The sequence below is a fragment of the Gobius niger genome (genome assembly GCF_951799975.1).
Source record: "Gobius niger genome assembly, chromosome: 4".
In the NCBI taxonomy this organism is placed as follows: Eukaryota; Metazoa; Chordata; class Actinopteri; order Gobiiformes; family Gobiidae; genus Gobius; species Gobius niger.
Window position 1 is genome coordinate 31,594,646 of NC_136855.1, and position 25,161 is coordinate 31,619,806.

General features: G+C 41.3%; 1 protein-coding gene across 1 annotated transcript in view; it reads left to right on the forward strand.

Annotated features, from left to right (window-relative positions):
* LOC306961767 (neural-cadherin) overlaps positions 1–25,161 on the forward strand; it is a 424,067-nt gene that overhangs the window by 159,490 nt on the left and 239,416 nt on the right. The window contains exon 7 of the mRNA XM_079554643.1: positions 9,201–9,343. Coding sequence (XP_079410769.1) covers positions 9,201–9,343 — 143 coding nt within the window. The remainder of the gene's footprint in view (positions 1–9,200; positions 9,344–25,161) is intronic.

Consider the following 25,161-nt stretch of genomic DNA (forward strand, 5'->3'; position numbering starts at 1 on the left):
ACCGATGTGATGGACAAAGGCACAAAGACCGAGTGGTCATTAAATATCTCATTACTGTAGCAGAAAATTGGACAGATTTGGATTGATTCTGGGAGAGTCACTTGGAGGCATGTGATAATGACTTAAGTTTTGCACGAGAGCCTGTATGTGTCCAGTTTTACTGTCTTCTTCAGTCGAAACAATACACTGTTTCTGAAGTAGGTTTTATTGCCTTCCCTTTGTGAGTGTTGCTAGAGCGTTGATGGTTATTGACAGGCAGAAAATTAGCCAGACTGTATTATTTATTTTTTTTCATCTCTCCATGACATCGAGCCCTGGTGTGCTCTTTGTTGAGTGACACAGTGACCATATTTCATCTACAGTGTGGGCTGTCTCTTCACTATTACAAGACAATTACTGCATTAGCACGTGAGCGTTGTTATGGAAACTCTTTAGGGAGGCTCACAGGTATTTACCGTATAATGGAAAAGCATAAAACATACATTCAGTTTTTGGAAAGGAAAAAAAAAAAATACAACTCAGTGTTATTGTTGACGAAAACAATGCTTCTAAAAGAGAATATTTAATGTAACCATTTAATGAGCAGCCATCCGCAATGAATATTCAAACTACTTGTATATCAGCTCAATCAGAAATTGGTCCCTGAAGCCATTAACTTCATAGTGCATACACAAACAAACATCCACTTCTCCACCTCTCTAAATCTGCAGCTTATCAGTATGAACCTGCTGAACTCAATAATTAAATTCACCACTTAATTTTCACGACTGACATAAGGTAATGGCCAGGGGGAGGCATCTATTCCTGTGCTACAGATTAGCCAAATGGAAACAAACACACACAAAAAAGAGGAAAACAAAAGGTTAAAAGTAATTAGTACGTCGGTGTATGTCTGAGACGGCTCGCGGTTGATTACAGCATTGATTTCGCCAAATGAGACTGGAGCAGAGGCTGGAGTTTGATTGCAGAGTCGTGATTGCAGAAAGGATCCTTCAGCCCGGTGCCTTTACAGTTTCAGATTCATGTCCAAGGCCCAAGGTTTAGTGCACGTGGCCAAGAAGTGTAAATGCCAAAGGGGATAACTTACTTTATGAATTGTGTATTAAATTGTGCTGAATTTACAATCGCAGACGGAGAAGCTAGACTAAAAAAGGATATCAGGATCTGCCAGTCCACTCAGCTGCAGGTAAGCCAGTTGAACAGGCACTGGCCAGATCATTGCTGTTGAGCCCTGTTCACTAAGAAATGCTTAGCCCGGAGTTACAAAGTTAAAGGGATAATTCAGGATTTTTGACATAGGGCCTCATTTCCTGGTTATCCAGAGTGTTGCTGGTACCTGGAGATATTTTGTTTGTAATTCATGCAGTGCTTATGTTTCAATAGTTTCGAGGCGCTAGGCTAATGCAAGGCTAGCGCATTTCTACGATGTCAGCTAGCCTGCATTAAAAACAGTCTTACCATATAAATGTCTGTGTCGATAGAATACTTTTAACTATTTTGCATTTAAAATAACTTATTTTTGAGCAGCATCAGCTTCGTGGTTGTATAAGCTACGCGGCAGCGGAGTGATCTGCTAGAAAATAGTCCCTCAAAATGCGATCATTCATGTGATGCAAGGTCAGTTATATTCCAAAAATTATTCTATCGACACAGACATTTATATGGTAAGACTGTTTTTAATGCAGGCTAGCTGACATCGTAGAAATGCGCTAGCCTTGCATTAGCCTAGCGCCTCGAAACTATTGAAACATAAGCACTGCATGAATTACAAACAAAATATCTCCAGGTACCAGCAACACTCTGGATAACCAGGAAATGAGGCCCTATGTCAAAAATCCTGAATTATAAGTTATAAGTGATTTGCCTCAGGTGCACTGTGGAGCGGGTCGGACTGTTTTTAATGCAGGCTCGCTGATATCGTAGAAATGCGCTCGCCTTGCATTAGCCTAGCGCCATGAAACTCTTCAAACATAAAAAAAACATCTCCAGGTACCAGCAACACTCTGGATAACTAGGAAATGAGGCCCTATGTCAAAAATCCTGAAATATCCCATTAAGAGATGTTGGGGTCGACGGCACCGCTTTTAGTTCACGAGCAGATCGCGTCGCAACTTTTAAGCAGCACAGCAATGACTTTCAAAAAACTCTGGTTAAGTAACCAAAAATTATAACAGTAGAAGCTCATTGAAGTCTGCTGTCTGCTGCCATATAATTTAGATATGACTATGAAATAGTTTACAAATTAGCACTTCCTGCTTAGTTAGTTGCGAGACCTTTAGCGAGCGACGTTCGCCACCTCCAAGTTGTAATTATGGGTCTAATTACAAGCAGAGCCATCTGAATGCATGATAATTACACTCTGTGCATCTGCAAAAGAGACGTAAAGTTAATTTGTGGAGCGGGGACAAAGGCGCTTTGTGCTCAGCATAAATCGGAGTGCACCGATAGCCCCTCTAATTTTGGCAATGAATTGTCGGTGGGATTGCGTACAAAGCCCCCCGAGTACTTTATGGCTCTCAGGTGAGATAAATACAAGCAATTATCTAATGATCTTTTCAGATAGCTTCCTCAGACCACAAGTGGAAGCCGCTTGATCAATGTGCCCTTTGTACCTTTAAAACTACATAATAAAGAAGCGCAGCGCAGCATCTCCACTGAGTTCCGTATCGATCCGAGGGAACTGCACTGCTAGCAGAGTGCAGTGACTCTGATGCAGCAAAGCAACTGGGGAAAATGTAGATCCGTGTGCTCAAGTACTACAAGTAGTTACACATCTCCATTTTCCCTTTTTTCATATATTTGTAGCTTTTACTTATTAGATAAAGCTGTTTTGCAGTGGTAGCAGTATTTTCATGTTGTACAAATAACTTCCTAAGTGTACACTACTTTTTTTTTTAGAACACCTGATTTTGAAGCTACAGCTTTAATTTCCAGGCTGTCAATGAATGCATTTCCCAAGCCGTGCTCACCACCAGTCAAACAAATTGTGAAAAGCGACTTTCTGAGTTCTAATAAGGGCCGCTTGTTTGAACGATAAATGATCAGTGGTGGAGAGTGTGACAGAGGAGCAGATGGATGCGTGCTCGTGTCAGACAGTCAGAGAGAACGTCAGCAGGTAATGAGTCACACACACTGCCCACATTGATGGGCCCAGGCTGCTTACTCTCGTCGTCTAGTCTTAACCACACAACCCAGCTTTATTTACCTTGGTTGAGCTGAACACAAAACCCCAATTGCCTGCTGCGTTTTCTAAGTGACCCACTTAGCAAAATTTGGGTGTATCTTCAGCGGCTGGTTCAAAGCTGAAGAATAGTTTAGTACAAGCTCACATTTCAGAGAAGCCCATTCCTTTGTTTTTACTGAAGATGGTTCATCTCTCAAGAACAAATTTTGACTTGTGGAGATTTTGGTTTAGAGTGTTTACTTGTTTTGTCCAAAAAGTGTGAAGAGCATTCTGATTTCTGATGCTTTCAGCTTCAGAACAAAAATAAAAAAGCATGAAAAGCAAAGCAGAAAAGTATGCAAAAACATGTTTTGTTGTTGCTTTATATTAAGGGGCGCTCGTTGAGTATTTATATGGTATTAATAAGCATGAGTAATCTTCTTATGGGTTATAGGTTAGGTTTAAGGTTAAGATTATGGTTAGGTCATTATGCATGAGCAGCATAATTAGCAGCTTATTAATATCTTTACAAATTATTAATGAACTATTAACCTGTTATTTGCCATTTTAGGATTGGAGTTAGGGTTAGCAATTTGAAAGCCAAGACCTTCTAATGTCTGAAATTAAAGAAAAAACATAACCCTAACTCCCCGATCGGGGGGACGGCAAGTCAGGTTGATTACTAATGTTTATTATTACTTAAAGGGACACTGCGTAACATTTTGGACTATACTGTTGCCATCAGTATAAAACATACTCCTATGACCAGCTCAACACATGCTATTACTGCAGTGGGTAGTCAAAGAATGGATCTGGATGAGGACCTAACCACTTTAAATCTTCAATTCTGCTGACTTTAGTTGACATCTCTATGGCAACGAGCTGGAGACGCACCCACTCCCAGGAAAGTTGTAGTCATGTCTTTGGAGAGGTGAGCCGCTCACAGCAAAAACACATGTTTGTTTTATTATACATTTCAATTATGAAAATATCTCTCATGAAATAAATGTGTGAATTCCAATGTTATGTATTGGATAAAATTCTATGCGGTGTGGCTTTAATTAATACTTAATGAGCACCCCTTAATATACCTGCTACTCACTTTTTTATGTGAAATAATGTGAATAAATCAAATGATTACAATATTACAATTGACAGCATAAAATAAAAGGTTCACTTTGTTTACTGGGGACACATTGACGATTGAACAAAAAACATTCAGCATTTTTACTGCTGTCAACAGTTTTTTTTTTTTTTTAAATATAACTTAAAGTCACACAAGAAATACTCACAAACCTAAGGCATCCCCTTTATAACATTCCTTTGAGCTCCACGCTCCAGAGTGATCTTTTCTTCATACAGTCTGAAGTTAAAATCCAATATTTGCTCTCCACAGAAGTAGGGGGTGAACTAAAAGTCAATGGTGCAGACATGCCTTCCAAGCATGTCCTCCTTTCAGATATGTGCGTTTTAGGCCTAAAGTGTTCAAAACAGGCTTTCAGCTTATGAAGACCAAACTGGAGAATTTGCTTTGTTGAAGTGAATCAAGCTCGCAATGTAATATTGATCAAAAATGAATGTCAAGGCGACTGACTTCGATTAACTTTTTGCTAAAATAAATGAAACACCTGCAAGTTGTGGACATTTGCACTTAATCCTTGTAATATCAGAAGCACGGACATGTGAGGGCTTCAGTTACTTCGATAACAGGTGGATTTATTATACATTGATCTGTTGTCTTTTTCCGAACAGTAAACAATCATTGTAAATTATTATAGCAAACTCTCTGTCTTTTCTTGGAGAAGTGTCCAAAGTCCTCAGCTGGACTAAACGCTTCCTCATCAATCGTCATTACCTCAAACAATAAAGTTCAGTTCCTAAATAGAGATGCACCAGCTTTTTTGCTACTGATGCCGATACTGGGCTTTGAGTATCTGCCGATATCCGATATTTACCGATACCAAGAGACTTTCTTAAAGACTCAGAGACTCTACTCCAGATCAACAAGAAGAGTCAACAAAGTCAATAAATCAATAAAGTCATAGATCAATAAAGATCAATACAGTCTTATTTTATTGTCACGTTACAGATCAATTATCAATTATATCTATTGATAAAATCTTGGATAAACATTTCACAAGGATGACTTTTCTAAACTAAACACCATTGGGTATAATGGCTGGCTAATTATATTATTACATTATTATATTATATCATACTAAGTGATCTGTTCAATACAAATATATTAGATCAGTTATTTCTTAAACTAAAATACAAACACTTCAGCAGTGGTTATTTTACTTTAGGTATTTCTATTATAGTTTCTGACCCAGACTTGATTAGTTTTCGTTAGCATTAGCATGCTCCCATTAGCTTTTGCATGCTATTGCTAACTGCAGAATTTTGCGCGGGGATCAAAAATATATTTGCGGGGGTTAAAACTAACTCAGCGATTGAATTCACTTCGTTTCAGGTGGTAAAAGTTGTGTTTTTAAGGCATTGAGAGCCGAAACTAGTATCGGTTTAGTGTGAGATATTTTAAGCCAATACCCGGTATCGTTTTTTTCCAGTATCGGCTCCGATATCTGATACCAGTATCGGATCGGTGCATCCCTATTAGTAATTATGGAAACGTTTACAGTATGATGGTGAACTGGACGACTAAGAGCTTAAATGCAAACAACTCAGTCTGTAAACTTCGATGTATAAATGTGTGCTTTCCTATGGCACATTCCCTTTCACAACAGTTTGAGAAAAGGGGAAAATGACTGTCGCAATTATTGTGAAATGAAGCAACACTAGTTTCAAATATCCAGTTTTGTGTTCATGGCTGTCGGAATATGAAAATGTCAGAAAAGTTTCAAAGTTTAAATAGATGGTTTCATGATCCTGATTTTAAAGCTACAAACACTATCTCTCTCCAACCTTTTCAAGTGAGCTTTTGTCGGTTCTGGCAGTTCTAGTACATTGCAATCTGTAAACCCCACTCCTAATCAAAATCCTGTGAAAAAGTCTGCAATCATTATGGGATTTTCAACTGTGAAATTGAGTTCCCCCAGTTTGACACATCCACTTGTCATTTGAAAACTTAACATTGGGAAAGGGAGAGGAGGGCCTTGGTATAGCGCATTTCACAGACATGGTCACAAAGCAGTTTGACAAGTGACATTCTGTCCATTTAGTGTAGGGCTGGGCAATTAGGTAAAAAAAAAGAAAAATCAACCTCGGCCATTGAAAACATCCAAAGCTGTTAGATATCGATTCTATTCCATAGGCCCATGACAGCATTATGGTTTATTTTAGCCCTTCTCTGCTCAATATAATTCATAATATGCAATGTTTTAAAGTCTGTGAACCTCCATGTGACCCTGTTTTCGAACAATGGCAATAAAAACTATTCTTGAGACCCACACACTGAAGAAAGGGCGTGGAGTTTAGCATGGTACTCAGAGGAGGAGAGCGGTCTGAGAACTCACCTCAGACTGGGTCAAAACACAGCTTTATGCTTGCTGAGGAGCAATGCATCATGCACTACTAGAACACAACACAGCAGATGAGTAGCATGCACTGAAGGATCCTGATCTTTTCATTCAATCGGTTTGTACTGAATGAAAGAAAGGTGAAGAAATGATGCTTAACACTCAATAGGTAGTCTGTTTAATTAGTTTGCACCGTTAGACTTTGTAAATGAGCTGCAGACAATTCTCCCAGCTATGTGACCAGGATGCTGTTCAAGAGGCTGAACATCGGTTACACTTAACGGTTATTCAAGCACCGTGTTATCTAAACAAAGTCTAAGCATAATTCATCTGATACTTTGACCCGCAGCTGTACTTGCATGGTTCTTTTCCAACTCTGGTTTTCGTGGAATATCACCTGGGAATAAGATCTTATTTTCACCACCTGCAGTCGCGGCAGCCTGCTCCATGTTCGCACTCTGTCACTCGGAAACTTGTTAGATTGCAGGTACTATGACAGAAGGTGCGATAAAGGAAGGGGGCGCGAAAGGGGGTCAAAAACCTGTGACGCCTGGGAAAACACAACCTGCGCCTATATGGATTTTTCACAGGGAGTGCTGCCGATCACAAGCTGCGCCAAGAGTGCATTACTCAGTTCAGTTCAATTCACTCCGCTTTATTGGTCAACTTATGGAAGGAACATGCAAGTGGATTTAAATTAAAGGTACACTGTGTAACAATGTAACATTTTGGACTATGCTGTTGCTATCAACACAAAACATGCTCTCAGTGACCAGTTGGACACAGAAAATACTATTTTTGCAGTGGATAATCAAAGAATGGATCTGAATGAGGACCTAACATGTTTAACTCTCAATTCTACTGACTTTAGTTGACATCTCTGGGGATGTTGTGGCTAACAAAAATGCTAAGAAAAATGCTAAAAGCAAAGTAGTTCTTAGAGCCTTTATTAGCACAAGAGGACAGAGTGAAGACAGTCGCAGAGAGTCTGCAGGTTTAACAAAGCAGCCAGCTTTTATACCACAGAGAGTGGTTTACAACAAAGCATTCTTTACCAGGACACTAAAATAGATGTCTTTAAACAGATGTCGTAAATACAACTGTAACAACAAGTGGACAACTGTAATCTAACTTTATTTCATGGTCACTCGGGTCAAAAGGAGGTCACAGGAGATAGCAGAGAAACAACTGTTATTTCACTTTAAGCTAAGAACATATTATATTATATTTAGAACATATTATATTGAGAACATTTTATATTTAGAAAACTGCAAACAAGAAGACACATATTTCCACATCTCCATGGAGACGAGCTGGAAACGTACCCACTTCCACTAAAGTTATAGTCATGTTTTAGCAGAGGCGAGCCACTCAAAGCTAAAGCACATGTTTGTTTGAGGTATTTTTCAATGGTGAAAATATCTGTCATAAAATAAATGCTTGTATTTCAATTTTGTTTATTGGGTGAAATCTTACGCGTTGTGGCTTTAATATTAGTTCAGGTTCATTACAGCCTGGTGGATGAAGCATGTCGTTCAAACAGTTGGACCTGGACCCTTATGGCAGGAATAAAGTGTGGTATCTCCCTCTGAGATAACCTGATATAGAAATGCTGGTTAAATGGGCCCTGTCCAGCGAAGTCTGAGTCACCGTTATTCACGTTCCTCTATTTTCTGTCACATGAAGCCTAGGCGTTAATTCAACCTGGGAGACTATTTTCAGCATCACATACCTCCAGCCATTGATCGCTTCCGAGAGGGCCACACCTCCACCTCAGCCATCAGCGTAAGAGCCGCACCTCCATAGCAGCCAATCATCGCCCTCGGTCCCACTTTTCTAGCCCCAGCAATCATGGTTCGTTCGCTTCCCAGCTGCGCTGCGACCCGCCTCCACCCCATCTCCGCCTCTTCCATCCACGGCTTCTACCTGCTGCAGCTTCCCGGGTCTTCCATACCACCACCAGTGTCCAGGCTCCGGGGGAAGGCATCCCTAACTACAAGCTGTTTATCCATACTGACTTTCATACATCGATGTCTACCACCGGGGTCTGATCGCCAAAACTAATATACATGTCAATAAATCTTCCTAATCGCTGCTTTTGTCTGAGTCTATCCAGGTTGAGATCGCTTGAAGTAGGTCAGATCTGAAGGAGATGGCATCCCCTTAACTTTTCATCAAGCAATATACTACACTCCACAAAGACACATGACACCACAAAAACATCCCAAAAGCTTTCAGACACATGAAAAAGACGCTCGACACAACCTTCGTTTTTGGAGAAAGAAGCCTCCTCAAAAAAAATGGAACGTCATGTTTCATCATTGCCGAAGAGAAATCAAATTGTTATCTGTGCTCTGTTAAGAAACTAACCCTGACTGGATTCACGTTATCCCATTGTGAATTATTTATGCCACGTCAAGTCTTTTGCATGTGCTGTGCTCGCTTTAAGCATCGATTTTTTGAAAGGCTGATCAAAGTCAACGCGTCTGCTTTTCACCTGGGGCGCTGCCTGTGAACGTTCATGTGCTCATGTCTTGTCTTGATCTGTGTTTGATCAGATATCGGACGTTTGTCTCAGAAGACGCCGGGCCCAACACGCTCGTGGCTACAGTGCTGGCCAAGGATCCAGATGGAGATGCAATCACATACAAGATCGCGAGTGGGAACGATGAGGGCAACTTTGTCATTGACAGCCAAAAAGGTAAGAAGGGGGGGTCTCTTTCTCAGTGGATCCGTACTGAATTGTTGGAAAATTGAAGAAGGTTGCCTTTTTAAATTTTCTGTCACAAAAACATGGCCAGATGTGTTTGCTGCAAAAAATTAAAAAAAGTTCCCAATTTTATCACCTGAAGATGTGAAGAAGTGATTTTATCATTGAAACATAAAATTGCCATAACTGCCAACAACAACAACAACATGACTGTGGCAAAATCTGCTCAAATCTTTACACGTCTAATTCGTCATTTACATGAACGGCACAACATTTTTTAACTTATAAGAGGTGTGCCTGGTCCACAGGGATTATAATCCACCTAAAAGTGGTCCAAGTCTGGAATAGCAGTGGACAGCAACGTGGTCTGTATGTTTTTATTTCACAGATTAGGCAAATTTTAAATTCAATATGAGGCCACTTTCTACACACTCCTTATAGGCTAGTTAAAAAAAGCATTTGCTGAATATTCACCCACAGACGGTCCCTAGAGCCTCTGTAGCAGTGTTGCCGACTGCTTCACAGCAACCTCAACAAATGCTGAATCGGTTTGTTGCCAAATAAAGATACAGAGTGCTAACTTGATGCTAACGCTTTACATGCTGGGCTGAATGATGGTGCAAGAAGGTTCTGGGCTTCAATTTCAGGGCTGGGTGGGGCCTTGCTGTTTGGAGTTTGGATGTCATCTCATGTGCCTGTGCAGGTTTGAGATTCTGAATCTTGGTGGGACTTTCCTAAATAGAAGGCCAAATAAAAATGCTATTGCAGCTCACTTCAACTGCCAGTTATTCACCCCTATCGGACAATGTGCTTAATATTCTCATGAACAAGTCAAACATGTTCCTAAAGCCTTGACTCAACTTTTGACTCAAGTGTGCTAAATAGGATTATTATCCCCCAAATGATTTCCACAACTGGTGATTTTTCCCGCCCCCTGGTATTGTACAGACCCGACTGAATCTATTTGTGGAAACACTTTTTCTACCGTTCAGAGCAGGTTGGAGATTCCAGCTGTTGCTGCAATCTTCAATCCAACATGGCGGGTCTTTGCATCCTTGCTGGTCACACCATGGTGTCGAATAATCATCCGCAATAAAATCAGCATTTTCGCGCTGTTCCTAACCAAACACCCCGGCCATGCCTTGTCGCCGCGGAAACGTTATGAGGATGAAACGGTATAGCGCTTGCAGCAATCTTGTGAAATGGGAGACTGAGCTAATGATTGGGATGTTTCTACGTGCGGTGAGGACGAGGGAGGGGCCGGCTGACGGGGGAACGGTGCCAATTTCACAGCAGTTCTCTCCCCTTTGTAAATTGGAGCCCCAAGTTTTGAATCTGCATATCACATTATAGGGTAATACGATGACTTTTACAAATTCAATTACTGTGAACTTCAAGGCACAATTCCCTCTGTTCGCTGGCAATGACATCCTCTGTCAGCTGATAGCGCCGGTCATTTTATCACGGTGGAAGAAAGTGTGGAGATTAAAACACAGCTCTATCAAAGATCTGACGGCAGGCAGGCACACTTGCCTCGTCAGGGACATTGTTTGAGGCTCATTTGCATTTGGAGACAATGGCCGAATATTCACCCGCAGACGGTCCCCAGAGGCTCCAGTTCTGTCATAAAATAATTCAATACAGAGTTCTTTCCAGAAATAAGGGTGCCTTTGGTTTTGGAGTAGCTACACATCTGTGCCTCTTTTTAAGGAGGGGTCACTCACCGCAGCAAACCAGTCACAGACATGATCAGCAATGAAGCAAATCTGTACAGCTGTACGCTATTTACGGATCAGTACTTTACTTCAGTAGAATTGATGTTATTATAACTTGACTCCACTACATAAGGAAGATAAATAATGTTGTCTAATATACATTTCTACAAAGGCCTCAGAGTAAAAATTATGGATGCATGTTTTGTTCCATTGATGTGCACTGCAGAACAATAGTTTGCAGTGTGCAGATGCACCGTTAATGACTGTTGCATTTGCGAAACAGAAGATTAGCCCGAAAGCTGGATTGTCCCATGTTTTGTCCTGTACAGGTGGTGAATTTGGGCTCAATTGCCATGTTTTTTGAGGAAGAATTTGCACTTCACTTATATTGAAGTGATATTTGACCAAGAGATAATATGATTTTACTCAAGGAATGAAATGAGGTACTTGAAGCAATGAGCCAATGGGAATTCTGGATCTCGAAAAGGCTTAACCCAAGCCAGCTAACCTACACTAACGTCTGAGTGTAGTCTCACTCAGACGTTAGTGAGACTACACTAACGTCTGTCTCACTAATGTTAGTGCAGTGTGTGTCCCCTACACCAGGGGGCATGAAAGAGGCTGCTGCATGTCACCTTTTCCAGACGGTAGCACAGTCTACAGGTGGTCCTACAGAACTATCTCCTGAGACAGACACAAGAGACAGACGAAATTCTACGGTTACAGAAGCTTCAGGAGGAGCTGTGCAGGGTGAGAGCAGAATTCAAAAACAAGGCACTGGAGCAAAACCTCAAAGCTCAAAAAAGATTGACCAAGGAGAAGTCCACCAAGCAGGACCAGACTATTGCCCAGATCCAAAGGAAAGACAATTATATACACAGGCAGGTCATGTCCAACAAGGAGTTGCGAGAACAACTGTAAAACCAAGTTCAGAATGAGACGCTGGGAAAAAAAGTCTCAAAGCTCAAGAGAAAATGATCAAGGACAAGTCCACCCAGCATCAAGCCAATTCTGCTCCAAAAGAAAGAAGAGTATATAGAAAGCAAAGGAGGAGCTGTGGGCCAAGCTCCAATACCAGATGCAGAAAAAAACTAATAGTGGAGCAAAGTCACAAAGCTGAGCAGAAATTGATAAAGGACAAATCTGCTCGGCTCAACCAGGCAAACCTAATGCTACAAAAGAGTGAAGAATTTCTCAATGATCTTTTCCCGGACAAAATGGCTTCTCAGGAAACAACTAAACAAAACAGAAGAAGAGAAGGAAGCCGTCCAACAGCAGCTTGCCTGCTCCAACAATGTGATTGTTACCATGAGGGAATGGATCAAGGGCCAGGACAAGACTACAGGCGACACAAGAAAGATCATACAGAACAGACAGGACTCAGTGACAGTGTCAGTGAATAGAAATGTCTCTAAGCCATCAGCCAACGCCAGCGCCACTAGGAAGAGCATAGTGACAGCCCAGGCAGGTGCAATTGCTGCTAAAATTGCTAAAACGGACAGTGACCAGGCATCAACAAAGGCTGCTGTGACCGTGGAATGGAACAAAACGTAACCACAAAAGTTGAGGGACAGTGACAGATGCCAGAGATGCTAAAAACTACCAAAATTGAAGATATTTTCAGCGATGAAATGCAAATAATGGATCGAGATAGGTTTTTATTTGTAGTTTTATTTTTGCTATATTAGTTACAAATATATCTTCTTTAGTTTTTGAATAAGTTAGTTATTAGTGAGAGAATATGTAAAAAATGTTGGCATTCAAAATTCAATAAATCAGGCAAGGAATTAGATATTAAGAAATCCTTGTCTAAATCAGCGACATGACAATGGTGTGTACCTTGAGTGAGAAAAGAACCAGCCACCATCATCTGCCAAGGCAAAGGCTTACAGATTGCTCCCCCAGTGAATTGTTTTGTTTGCTAAAAATGTGCTAAACTTTGTATTGCAAAAGATTGGAACGTGTAGAATTTCAAAACATCAGTACTTCACTTACCAGCATTAGAATTAGCCAGATAACCTTTGCCTATACACACAGAATTACCCTAAAATGCACGTACACGTTTCCCTAATACAGCTGCCTGGGGGCTTTTTCCATTTGTCTGCAGCGGACGTGTGAGCCAAAGTATCACTGCGCAATGCTTGTAATATGATCCAATATCTTGTTTCAAAGAGGCCAATATTTGGTCATTAAACCTGTTTTATGATTCCTATAATGGAAGGCGAGCGCCGTGTTTCGCGCCTACCCTATCGCCTCTCTGTTGATGAAAGCCTTTATTGCCTCTGCTCTGTTCTGCTAGCTCTCTCCGGTTCATCCTCAGTGTGTGACAATCATTCAGACCATTGTTTTCCTCCCACCGCCGCTTGTCCATCCCTTCTGGCCTCCCTCCTCATGTTAATTTGGCTGTAACTCACCGGCGAATGCAATACGTTTCCATAGGATTTAAAGCGGCCATTAGGATGGGAGCAGGCTGGTCGATATGATGATCGCGCTCTTCCTATTAAAACCCATAAATACATGAAGCAGTGGCTCAGTGGGAGAGGAGGAACTATTTACTGACAGCTGTGGGGAGAGGCAGGCCCCCATAAATGAGCTTTCTTCCCCTTCCGTGAGTTTTACGGCACTTTGGAGGGAAAAGTGCTTCTTGATGTCATGTTGATTCTCAACAGAGATATGCATCAAGGCTGTAAATCTTCCAGACTGTGGCCGCTTAAGAATTTAAAGTAGGTGGCATTTGAACAGAATTTGACTTTGATTAAGTCATGGTCAATCGAAATTATTGACAAGTCTACAGCCAACATGGCAATCACATGTTCTTAGAAACTGTAATACTTGGATGAAGCCTATAAAAAAATAGGTGAGAACTTGAACCACAGACCTTCTTGTTGCAGTGTTAACAGTGTTAACCCCTGTGCCACTGTGCTGTCAACATGTTTAAACATACTGTACGTGCAGGGTGCCTGTCTAACATTTGGCGAACCTAGACTTAATTTTTTGGTTGGCGAACCTAGACATAATTTACGCACATAACTTCAGGAACGGTTCAAGAAACAGGATTCACACCAATTTGCTCAATACAATTAATCTTCCAATAAAGATAAATATCAGAGGTCAGTGACATTTTTGTTTTAACATTACATGGCTCTAGAGCAGGAGTGCCCAAAGTGGGGCCCACAGGCCAAATTTGGCCCACCGAAACAATTATGTTGGCCCGCCAGAGAGTGATCTACTTTTGCACTGCGTGTGGTTAAAGCTCATTCTCGATGGTAAATATGGATGCAGTACACTTTTTGACCACCAGTCAAATTGGGGGCGCTGTTTCACTCCTTTTGGAAACACTGTTGTGGTGTCTTGGTATTTATTAATCACAGAGTGTTGTAGCATCAACTTTCAGTTTTCCAACAAGTGTAAGTGTAAGCCATCAAGAGTTGTTCAAATAGTATTCATGGTTTGGGGACATCTATGTAAGATTGAGACAGTGAACGATGCTTAGGTAATAAGATTAATAAATTACAATAAAGTTTAAATCATACAACAGCTGCAATTTATTCATTTTTTTCAAATAATCAAAGTATCTGTGAATTCTCTAGATGCAGAGTGACCATTTCATTTGTGAATCTTTGACGTCTTCTGACAGAATAGAGTAGACTTTATTTTAATTTTTACCTCTGTTAATCTGAGTAAATGTATCTGGATGCTGCTGCTGATGAAAGTCCGCTAGATTTGTGAAACTAAAGTCTGGACAGTCTCTTCACCATGGCTGAAACAGAATGCAGATGGACAGGAGTCTTTCTCATTTCATCACTGTCTTGAACTTAAAATGCTCATCTGAGAGAATTCTCCTTCGCCCAATTTGCTTCAAGTGGCACAAATGTGAATGTGGCCTTGGTTTTACATTGTGCATACATGTGTTCAAATCGTCAATGTTCAATATCAAAAATTCTGTGTTAGTTTCTGTATTGGTGGTTCTTCTGCTGGTGTTTTCAGTTCAGAATTGGTATTTCTTTTATTAAGCATGCCCCTCCTGCCAGTCTCTATTCTTCTCTGCTTGGCCTGATGTGCTGACCTCAGCCTGATCCCACATTACGTAACTGACCATTGTTTTGGCATGATTCTCGCAGAGACTTCCCTCTTACTCATCAACTTCATACGCTTTTCATATTCCCCTCTTTTCTTTTGTCATATTGGACATGTGTTCCCTTCTCTCTCTCTCTCCTGGTATCTTTGTTTATGAAGCTGTCAGTCCAGATCCAACTGCACACACTGTCCCGTCTGTGTGACTGCAATAAAGCACCAAGTCACTCATTCTTGATCGATTCCACACAACCTTATTTTCACTGGTAATTGCAGGTTTGCAGGTGATACAGTCACCATGGAAAACAAGTTATGTTTCATGTAATGATGAAAGCACATACACACTATTACTGCCAAAGACTGATCAAAAAAGAAAAAAAAAACCTGTCAAGAGAAAATAAACAACCAACTGACTCAACATGATCTTGTACTTAACACAATAATGTCAGAAAGTATCTTAATTAAGGACTCCAACCCATGCCGAAAAGGGGTTTGCATCACTGAGGTCATCCTGTTTGAAATCCATCCAAAATCAGAATAGATTAACCCTGATGTACAGAATTGCTGGTTCATGGTTTGTGTGGTACATTTCTGATTTGGATTTCTAAAGATTACAATGTCACAACAACACAATCTTTGACAGGTCTAGCGGAGAATAACGGCCTGCCACACAGGCAATAACACAAGTGACATGGATAGTTTGTACCTGAATCCATATGCGCAAATGCTATTATTACATCCATTCTACTCCACATGCCCTTAAAGCAATGTGGCGTACCACTGGGAGACACATATCTTATATATTAGACTAGACACTCATAGTATGTTTTGTTCTTTGAAACGCCCGGAAAACCTTCTCAGAGCGCCATTTTTTTCCACTTTCATGCCATACGCGTCATTCATCTAAGGCTTTTAGGCTCTATTAGATGTTTACACCGGCCAGCAGCACAGTAAAAAGCAGGGACTGGACTGCGCCGTGTCCCTTGGATAAGTAGCACAGTGAATGGGTCTATGGTCTCTGTGTGCGCCTGCCCACTGCTACCCCTGAACTGGTCACATTTATCTGGCCTTCTGTCTCAATTCATTAAGGCTGAGTACAGTCCCTGGCCACACATTAGAGGCATAGAGGTGGCGAATGCTGGATATGTCCTTACTTCTAGCTGTGAATGCAACTACAGTATTTCTATTGAAAGCATGATGCAAAGTATGTAAACATATGTAAATAAGTGTATTACTTCTTACCAAGCCCTAAAGTAGCCATTAATCGAGGGGAGGGGCTTAGCTAAAACATGACAGTCTTAGGAAACTCAGTTTACTTAGCATTTGAGTAAACTAAAATCTAAAAGAATGTTTTAGATACATTTGGATACGTTTTGCCAGTTAATTCAGTGTGTGGGCAAATTTGACTCCACAGACACCTCCATTACCATATTTTCCGGACTACAACTAGCTCTGGAGTATAAGTCGCACCGCCAAAAATGCAAGAAGATAAAAACATATATAACTCGTTCCAGAGTGTAAGTCGCACCAGCCTTGGCAACTACATGGGCCTGGAGGCGTAACTGCACCATTGACAAGCCTCTCCCGGAAGCATGTTGTTCAAGCACCCATTTGCGAACTCATTCCTTTAATTGTGGCCATCAAGCTTTTAGCCCGTGATTAGCTTTTTATGTTTTCTACAGTGCTGTAAGAGTAGCCTCCGCTTTTCGCCAGACTTTCTTTCTAAATTTTTAGTGGTACAGGAGTAGCAGATACACAAGCATAGAGCGCCCTCTAGTGGCTGTCAGTGTGAAAATAACAAGCATGACAAGAACAGGGACAACAACAGACTGAACAAGCTGGGCAGGAGGGCCAGCTCAGTCCTGGGCTGCCCCCTGGACTCTCTGGAGGAGGTGAGTGACAGGAGGGTATTAGCCAAGCTCACCTCCAACATGGACAACACCTCCCAAGCACTGCACGGGACTGTAGTGGAGCTGAGCAGCTCTTTCACTGGAGGACTGAGACACCCTCAGTGTAAGAAGGAGCGCTTCCACAAGACCTTCATCCCCACTACTGTCAGACTGTACAAGATTGTCATGCAGTGATGTAAATAAATGCAATAATCCCTGTATTTACATCACTTATCTGCGTCACTTTATCAACCACTTGCACTTTGACTGTAAACCTGCACTGCTAATACTGACTTTAACTTTTTTTGTTATAATTTGTTTACTTTATTATTTACTGTTTATATTTTTTGCCGCCACAAAGTCCTTGGTAGACATTGTATGTAAGAAACCACCATTTACTATTACATTATTTTCACATTTCCTGCCTATTTGCACACCCTGAGGGCCAGATCTTGTGGCGGCGCACGGGGCGGCGCAGGCTCTTGGCGAATTATTTTCCGAGTGGCGGAGCTATCTGTGCCATTCGCCTCCGCCACCTGTGAGGGGGCGTCACAAGAGGAGGTGACTGCACTGATGGAAACACGGCTGACATTCACTTCCTCGTTTACATTGCGCTGGCTTGCGTTCTTTCTTAAGCCTTAGGCTCTCACAGGTCAAACTAAAAACTTTATTTACCCCATCGTGAGCTAAACGATGTTCACGTCTCGAGAGAAAGAGAGCTACAGCGTCCGCTGTGGCGCGGATCGGCTCGCGCTTGGCGTGAACGCGAAGCAAAACAAAAGCACATGTTCACCCCCCACTCCCACACAACCACTCTCCTGGACGCGGAGTCAATCTGGTTGGAGGAAAATGTGTGTGTCTCAACCCACTTAAATGCGCCAAGTCTGGAGTGGCAAGATCACAAAGTGCGCCCCGACTGAGCGCAAAATGTCACGCTATCGTCTCCGTTTTGATGCACAAGATCGGGCCCTGAGTGTTTCTGCGATCTAAATGTAGCAAATGTCTTTATTGTGAGATCAATAAAGGCTTATCTTATCTCTTATGTTTTCATAAAACATAAGAGAAACTATATATTTGAATATATAAGTCGCACCTAAGTATAGGCCGCAGCCACAGCCAAAGTATGAAAAAAAGGACTTATAGTCTGGAAAATATGGTATATATGACCAATCAAAGAGCTAATCATTAGTAGAATTGTTAATTGTTGTTGAATTGGGGGGAAAAATACTTAAATAATATTCAGAACACCTAAAAATATACATCCTACATCTCCTCCTTTCCTCTTAATGAGGTTGCCAGCACTGCATCCAAATAGCAACAAATTAACACTTGATCAACATTTCTCTACGGCTCCCGACAGCCTGTTATTGATCAAAGCCTCATCAAGTTCGAGTTTGTCAACAAATAAGACCAACTTAAAGCCGTTGTCTTTGAATTAAAAACTATTGCATAAACACAAATAACAAATCTACCAGTGCCTTCTGTTATTGGGTTTAATTGCTCATTCAAATGGTCCCTATTGTCATTGGTGCCAAACAGGTTTCCTTTTAATGCCATCTACAATTGTTCTCGTTGCTATTCCCGATTGTCGTTTTTATCTCAACCTTGTGTTGGCCCATTCTGTGATTCGGCCTCTATTAGCCTGCAGACCCACATTATACAATAGTCCATTTGGTTTAGATAATGAAACATTGCATGAACACAGTCAGCGCACATCTGTCTGAAAGAAAATGTGCAAATTACCTTTCCAGGAAAGATCCCGGTGCCCACAGTGAAAGGTAAGGGGGAAAATAGACAGCAGGGGTGCCCAAATGCGGCCCTCAGACACATTTTTTGGGTAGCCTTCAAGCTTCTTATTTTATTGTCACACATCGCCAGAGATAGTGCAATGCCACACAACTAAAACCTAAGAAAGCAACATTTATTGATAGCTAGCATTATGGTTCCGAGCTAAATAAAGATATGGTTTAAACCTCTCCTAAATAAACCCAGGTAGATTTTTCAATGCACTGACCACTGACCTGTGGCCCTCTGCTGTATACATGTCAATACAGCTCAATGAAAAACAAATTGGACACCCCTGGATATAATTCGTCAAAGCAAACATTTCAGATGATTATTTTACAGCACTACAAAAGCGCGATCCAGAACCATCTGAGACGAGGAGGGCAGGACTCTGCAGGGGCGGCGGATGGACAGATGCTCGGACACATATGAGGAGCATGACCATGAAGAGAGAAATGAATAACAAAATTTCAAATTTCATTTGAAAACGGACCGGGAGATAGTGGAGAGAGGAGAGGATCGGAGAGGATCCTGAGTTTGCCCAGCCTGGAAGAGGCCCTTCTGTGTGACATCTGCATGTCCTGGCTTCTTCCAGGGGCGGTTTACCCTCCAAAGACTCTTGGGTCACTCACAGTCACTCAGGACCCTATCTGAGCTATGTAATTTCCGTGAATGATAAATTACGCGTTACTTTACTTTTCTAAACAAATGCATTGTTTTTTGCAGAAGCATTTGATTTTCTTTTTAAGTTGTTCCGCCCCATCTTTCATCTCACTCCTAAATCCGATCACACCTTTGCCTCTCAACTAACCACCCCTCAAGCCATTCTTTAAAATACACCTTTTTTCTCCCAACCTCCTGCTGATTGCGCTACATGCTACAATCCTTACATATTTATCCTAGCGGAACCATCTGCCTCCAAATCCCTTCGCCATCACTTTATACACCCTTAGTATTGATTACACAGTATATATTCTTGTATATATTATTGAAACAAAACTTAGAAATATAAACATGTTGACAAAATATCCTTGTGTTTGAGGATATTCCAAAAGGCAGATACTTAAGAGACAATATGGGGTCCACTTTCTCCTTTTGTGAACAGATAACAAGGCAGCAGTTCAAAATGAAAGTTACAAATGCATGTGCGTTTATAGAGGGAGAGATGTTGAAAAGAATTTGGGCAGGATCAACAAGTTTGATGGCCATGTCTCGACCTTAAAACACTGTTGAAACTCCAAAGAAATCTCCCTGTTATAAATTTGAGAGTGTGGGCTGGCATTTTGAGTGATCAAGAACATGCAAGAATACTGAAATAAGCACTGATCAAACAAGGAAAACGTTATAATAGGCCTTGACCTCATAAACGTCAATTTTGCATGATGCATACATTTAATAAGACTTTATTTATACTGCGCATTTCAAACACAAAGCAACTCGATGCGTCAAATAATAACCAGTCTCTTCTCTCCAGTCATCACATTGTCGGCGTCTGTACCTGCCTGAGTCCACACTATTAATCATTCTCCTGCTTGAAATTGTGAATGTCAGAGTGAACATTGAGTGATAGCTATGTTATATTGGTTTTACATCACAAGAGCTTGTTCAATCGCGCTTCAGCAGGTGTGCTGTTGTGTAGAGTGCCCACTTGCTGCAGAAGTGATAATTGTAATGTGCATTGTTTGGGTTGGAACTGATTGCATGAATACCACTTGACACCAGTTGCTTGGTGACTTGAAAACCTGAAATTTTCTCAGTAAATCTCTGTTGTATTTTGAGTGAGTAAAAAAGTACAGTATAGTACAAATGCTATATCAAAACCGTCAGATAACAGTTGAATTGATACACTAGTTTTTTAAGGAATGTTGTATAACCATGAATATGATGCATGTTTAAGAATTAGTTAATAAAATGTAGATATTTAAGATCAATAGTTGTAGGAATAGACAACAACCAGATATAAAGAAATGATGACACCAGCTAAACTTTCCCCTTGCCTCTGCTACCTTCTGATGTGTACATATATATTGTTATTGCTCTGTATACTATTAACTATTTAAGTTTCTTTTTTTTTGCGCCAAAGATTGGAGAATGAATGAAGAACTTAATTTCTTTATTATTATACAACAACAACATTGCATAGACGAGCGGCTCTGCACACTGTGTGGGCCAATCGGACTAGCATGGTTTTGACGGTTGGGGAAGGTAAGGTGCCCGGAGGAAAACTAGACACTTGATGATAACATCAAGTTCCAAACAGTCAGGTCTCATAGCTTGACATCGCTTATAAGACAGGGGTCCTTCCCACCCCAGGCTTGTGTGGCTTAGCTGCAAGTTATTTATTTATTTGTTTATCTGATCAGGGCAGTCCATGTTAATGAACGCACATGGGACTCTGTTGGCCCACACTCATTCATCCTGGCCTTCCCCTAATTTTGTAAAAGTATGGGAAACCGAAGTACCCGGAGGAGACCTAAGCAGACATGGGGAGAACATGCAAACTCCACACAGAAAATCCCCATCTGGAGAAGCACGAGCGCTAATCGCTGAACCACCTCCTCGTTTGACCTTTTTTGGTTTCTTATGGCGCCTCTGGTGACGCCTCCATTGCGCTGCCTCTATTGTGCTGCAAGTGTGGGGGGCTCTTAGTGTCTCTTCAGTGTTTCAATAGAAATCTGTGAATTTTAGGTCTCAAATGCTACTCAAAGACCTTTAGATAATCATCTAGCTGTTTGTTTACTGTGGTAGAATTGACAGCCAAACTAACTGAACTGAGCGAAACTTAAATGCATTTCAGTGTGTCAACAGAAAACTTTATTTAGATTAAAGACACAGAAAAGAATCCTCAAAATGGTCTGAAATGCAAAACAACAGCTCTCCTTTTTTCCTCCTCTTTTTGTGCTTTGTGTTTTTCATTTGAGAGAAATACATGAGAAAACCTACAAACACATGCATCGCTTCACTGAAGTTGCTCTGTTGCGATAATTGGCCAGGGATAAAACAAAGCACGGCAAAGTTGGGTGCTCTGAGCCAGATGACGCCGTTCAACGGCGGTGTGTTGCCATGTCGTGATGATAGGAAAGAGTAATGCAGAGTTGCATGTTAATTATCCTTGTTCATGCTTCTGCACCGTTCCTCTCAGTTTACTCTTTGTGCTGACTGCCAGCTGCCGGTCCGCCACACTGAGAGAATTTCAAATGCCAGACTTTATCATGCTCATCATAAACCGCCCTGCGACTGTGAATGTTTTTGTAGCCATGTTTGCATTTTTACACCAATGTTTATGCATTCAAATGTCGGCGCCAATGTTACGCATCTTTTCTCTCCCGGCAAAGCTGCTTTTCCCCTTACACCTCTACAGATGCAAATTGGACTTATATATTGCGCTCTCCTCTCTTCTCCCGGTGTATTTTTATCGCCCCTACTCTCTTGTACACGCGCAACAAACGGCATGCACAGACACCTACGCGCAGCCATAACCGTTGGACAGCAGTGCCAATGGAAGCCGCCATTGTGACAAACACCTCGGAGCAGACACCCACTCCATGGCAAGACTCCATCTCTTGTGCAACACTGAAAAGGCAAAGAGAAGGGACACAGCGCGCATTTGCTGTTCAAAAGTGTACCAGTAAATTACAAAAGGAAGGCGAATGGCCATCGGGTGAATTGCGTTTAATTGCTTGTGCAGTGCATCTTGTGGTGGTAATGTGACTTATCTCTTCCCCCTCAGTTTGGCAAACTCATTGAAATATTGAGAGGTTCTTCTCTTATGCTAATGGCTCAAACACATGCTACTAATCCAGCCGCATGTATTGTCTTGGAGTAGAGTAAACCTCTTTTGGCACCATAAATGTACAAGAAAAGAAAAAGAAATGCCGACCCCATGCACTGTTGTTTGTCTAAATGTAGTTCATTTTCCTCCAGCGCGAATCAGGAAGTCAGAGGCTAAATTAGCACAGTGTTAGCTCTGTCCCGCTACGCAGTATGCACCCCCCTGGGCTCAGACGTGGTTCTAATTAACTCAAGTAAACAATCAAGATGTGCGGCTTGTATGTTAGAGCTAGAAACACATTTTGGCCAAACCTGAGAGATTTCACTCAACTACCTCCGGCTTTCACAGTGTAATTCAAGACATTGTCAATATAGAAATACATAATCAAAACCTTTTTCTGTCTTTTCAATGGCCCATAGTGCTCAAAATGAAGCCATGATTTAAACAGACAAAAACTGGACGCCCAATTTCTAGCATCCCAGTTCTGCACAGGGATGGGTTTGCGAGCACGATTCATAGCTTTCAGGGTGAATGTAAACCACTATAACTCGCCTGTTCACCATCGATAAAAGAGGCTTTATTAATATATGGACAGCGCTCAAAGATCTTTCATCACAAATGTCTGCGTTTACAACATACTGTAGTCCATCCCGAAGGACAAAGCAGATATAGGACCTTTGATCATATTCATTTGAAGTATGTTATGGAAGAGAATTGCACTTTCTGTGGCTTTTTTTGTTGATCTTTTGTGGCTTTTTTTTTTTTAATTTGGCTTTATTGTTGCGCTTTCATCCTTGTTTTTGTCTCATTTTGAGTCGCTATTTTCAAGAAGCTTTTAGATCTGGGTAAAGCCAAACTGGAGAAAATGTGCTCAATTCAGGTGGGGGTTAAGAGGTTGAATACAGACATTCTTTATCGGAATGAATGTAGGACCTTCACTTATTTAATCCCATCTCCTTTTATGTTCTTTTATCTTAGTATCGTGTTCCTTGTGCTCGAAATCCAAGTTTTCAGGGATGCACAATGTGATTGCTACCTACCAATCAACTTCTGGTTTACAGATGAAGCCCGGAAGTGTTATATTTTCTTCAGATGTATGTAGAGAACATCCTTATATCGACACTTAAACATACATTGTTTGAAATCTGCTTGTAATTAGTTCTATATTTAAGGGCCACAAAGGGAAATCATCTTGTAAAACCCTTTTCTCCCTCTTCCATTACAATGAAACCTACATCTCTCATAATTACGAAGCCTCTGGTGAAAGCGGCCACCAAACGGACACACGGCAGCGATAGCACCTTGTCCCCGCTGCCTGCACAGATAAGGCCAGTGTAATAAGTGTGCCGGCACTTTTAGCCCACACACACAGCCGAGTAAACAGAGGAGCGAAGGGCCACATGAATACTGAGCGGTGGAGGGCCATTCAAAGCCCTGGGAGAGGGATGGAGATGAGACGCCCACACCAGACCAAACTGCAGCGAGGACACAGCACAGAGAGGAGCGCGCGAGAGAGAGAAAGAGCAAAAGACACATAAGATTAAAAGGAATAAAAGGAATGCCCCAATGACAAGACGAAAGGGGAATACCAATCCATTTAACTATTCATATGTTTTCAAATCAGAATTAATGGAATCTTTCCTCAAGCAAAGAAGTGGCGAAGAAAGTCCAGACTAACTTTTCTTTCTTTTCAAGTTGGTTTCAACTTTCAATTGTGTTTCTTGAAGATCTTCTTGTTCAAAGGAGAACTGGATGGGTATGAAATTTATAAGGCACCACTTTTGGTTGAAACGGTGTAGAGAGCTGTGAGGCTGTAACAGTTGTTAAAAGGGCACGTTGCAGAGGCTGTTGCTGTGTCCTTGGGCCTTACGCTTCACTCATGACTGAATCTTCTCTGCTTCAAGTGTTGAAGCAGGCTATACAGCAGAGAAGATTCAACGCAGCTTCAATCATGAATGTGGTGAGTGATAGAAGGTTGTTTAAGAAGCTGTTTGTGCATATTGGATGCATGGTGTAGTTCAGTGGTTCCCAAAGTGGGGGTTGTGGAACAGTGAAGGTCGCAAGATGATTTTTAGACAATATTTTTTACATTTGTGACATTGAGTTGGATGTATTTTTGATTGAAAACAGCAAACTAACATGATCAAACCAGATTTGAAATGCTTCAAAAATTGTATATTTCAGTTGGACTTTTTGTTTTGATTTGATGTTGCATCAATTCGGGCATTCTGCTCTCCCAAAATTTCACCCACTAAGCGGCGCTGTGCTAAAAAATGACACTGTACGTGTCCTAGGGCACTTCCTGTTGCTATTATACTGCATTCAGACTGAAGGCGATGGAGACTTTTCTGTTATATTTTATTGCCTTAATGGTTTGTGCAGCCCTGTGAGGCGACTCCTGTTGTGATATTGGGCTACACAAAACTAATGATTGATTTGGACATCAGGGGCGAGTGATTTTGAATGTGTTCTGAAGCGTAGGAAGGAGCTCTTGACTGAAAAAGAACTGCTGTTTTGGTTCTAACTAGTCCCTCTTTGTTACTGCCATGTCCTATGGATCTTCAACTATAGCTA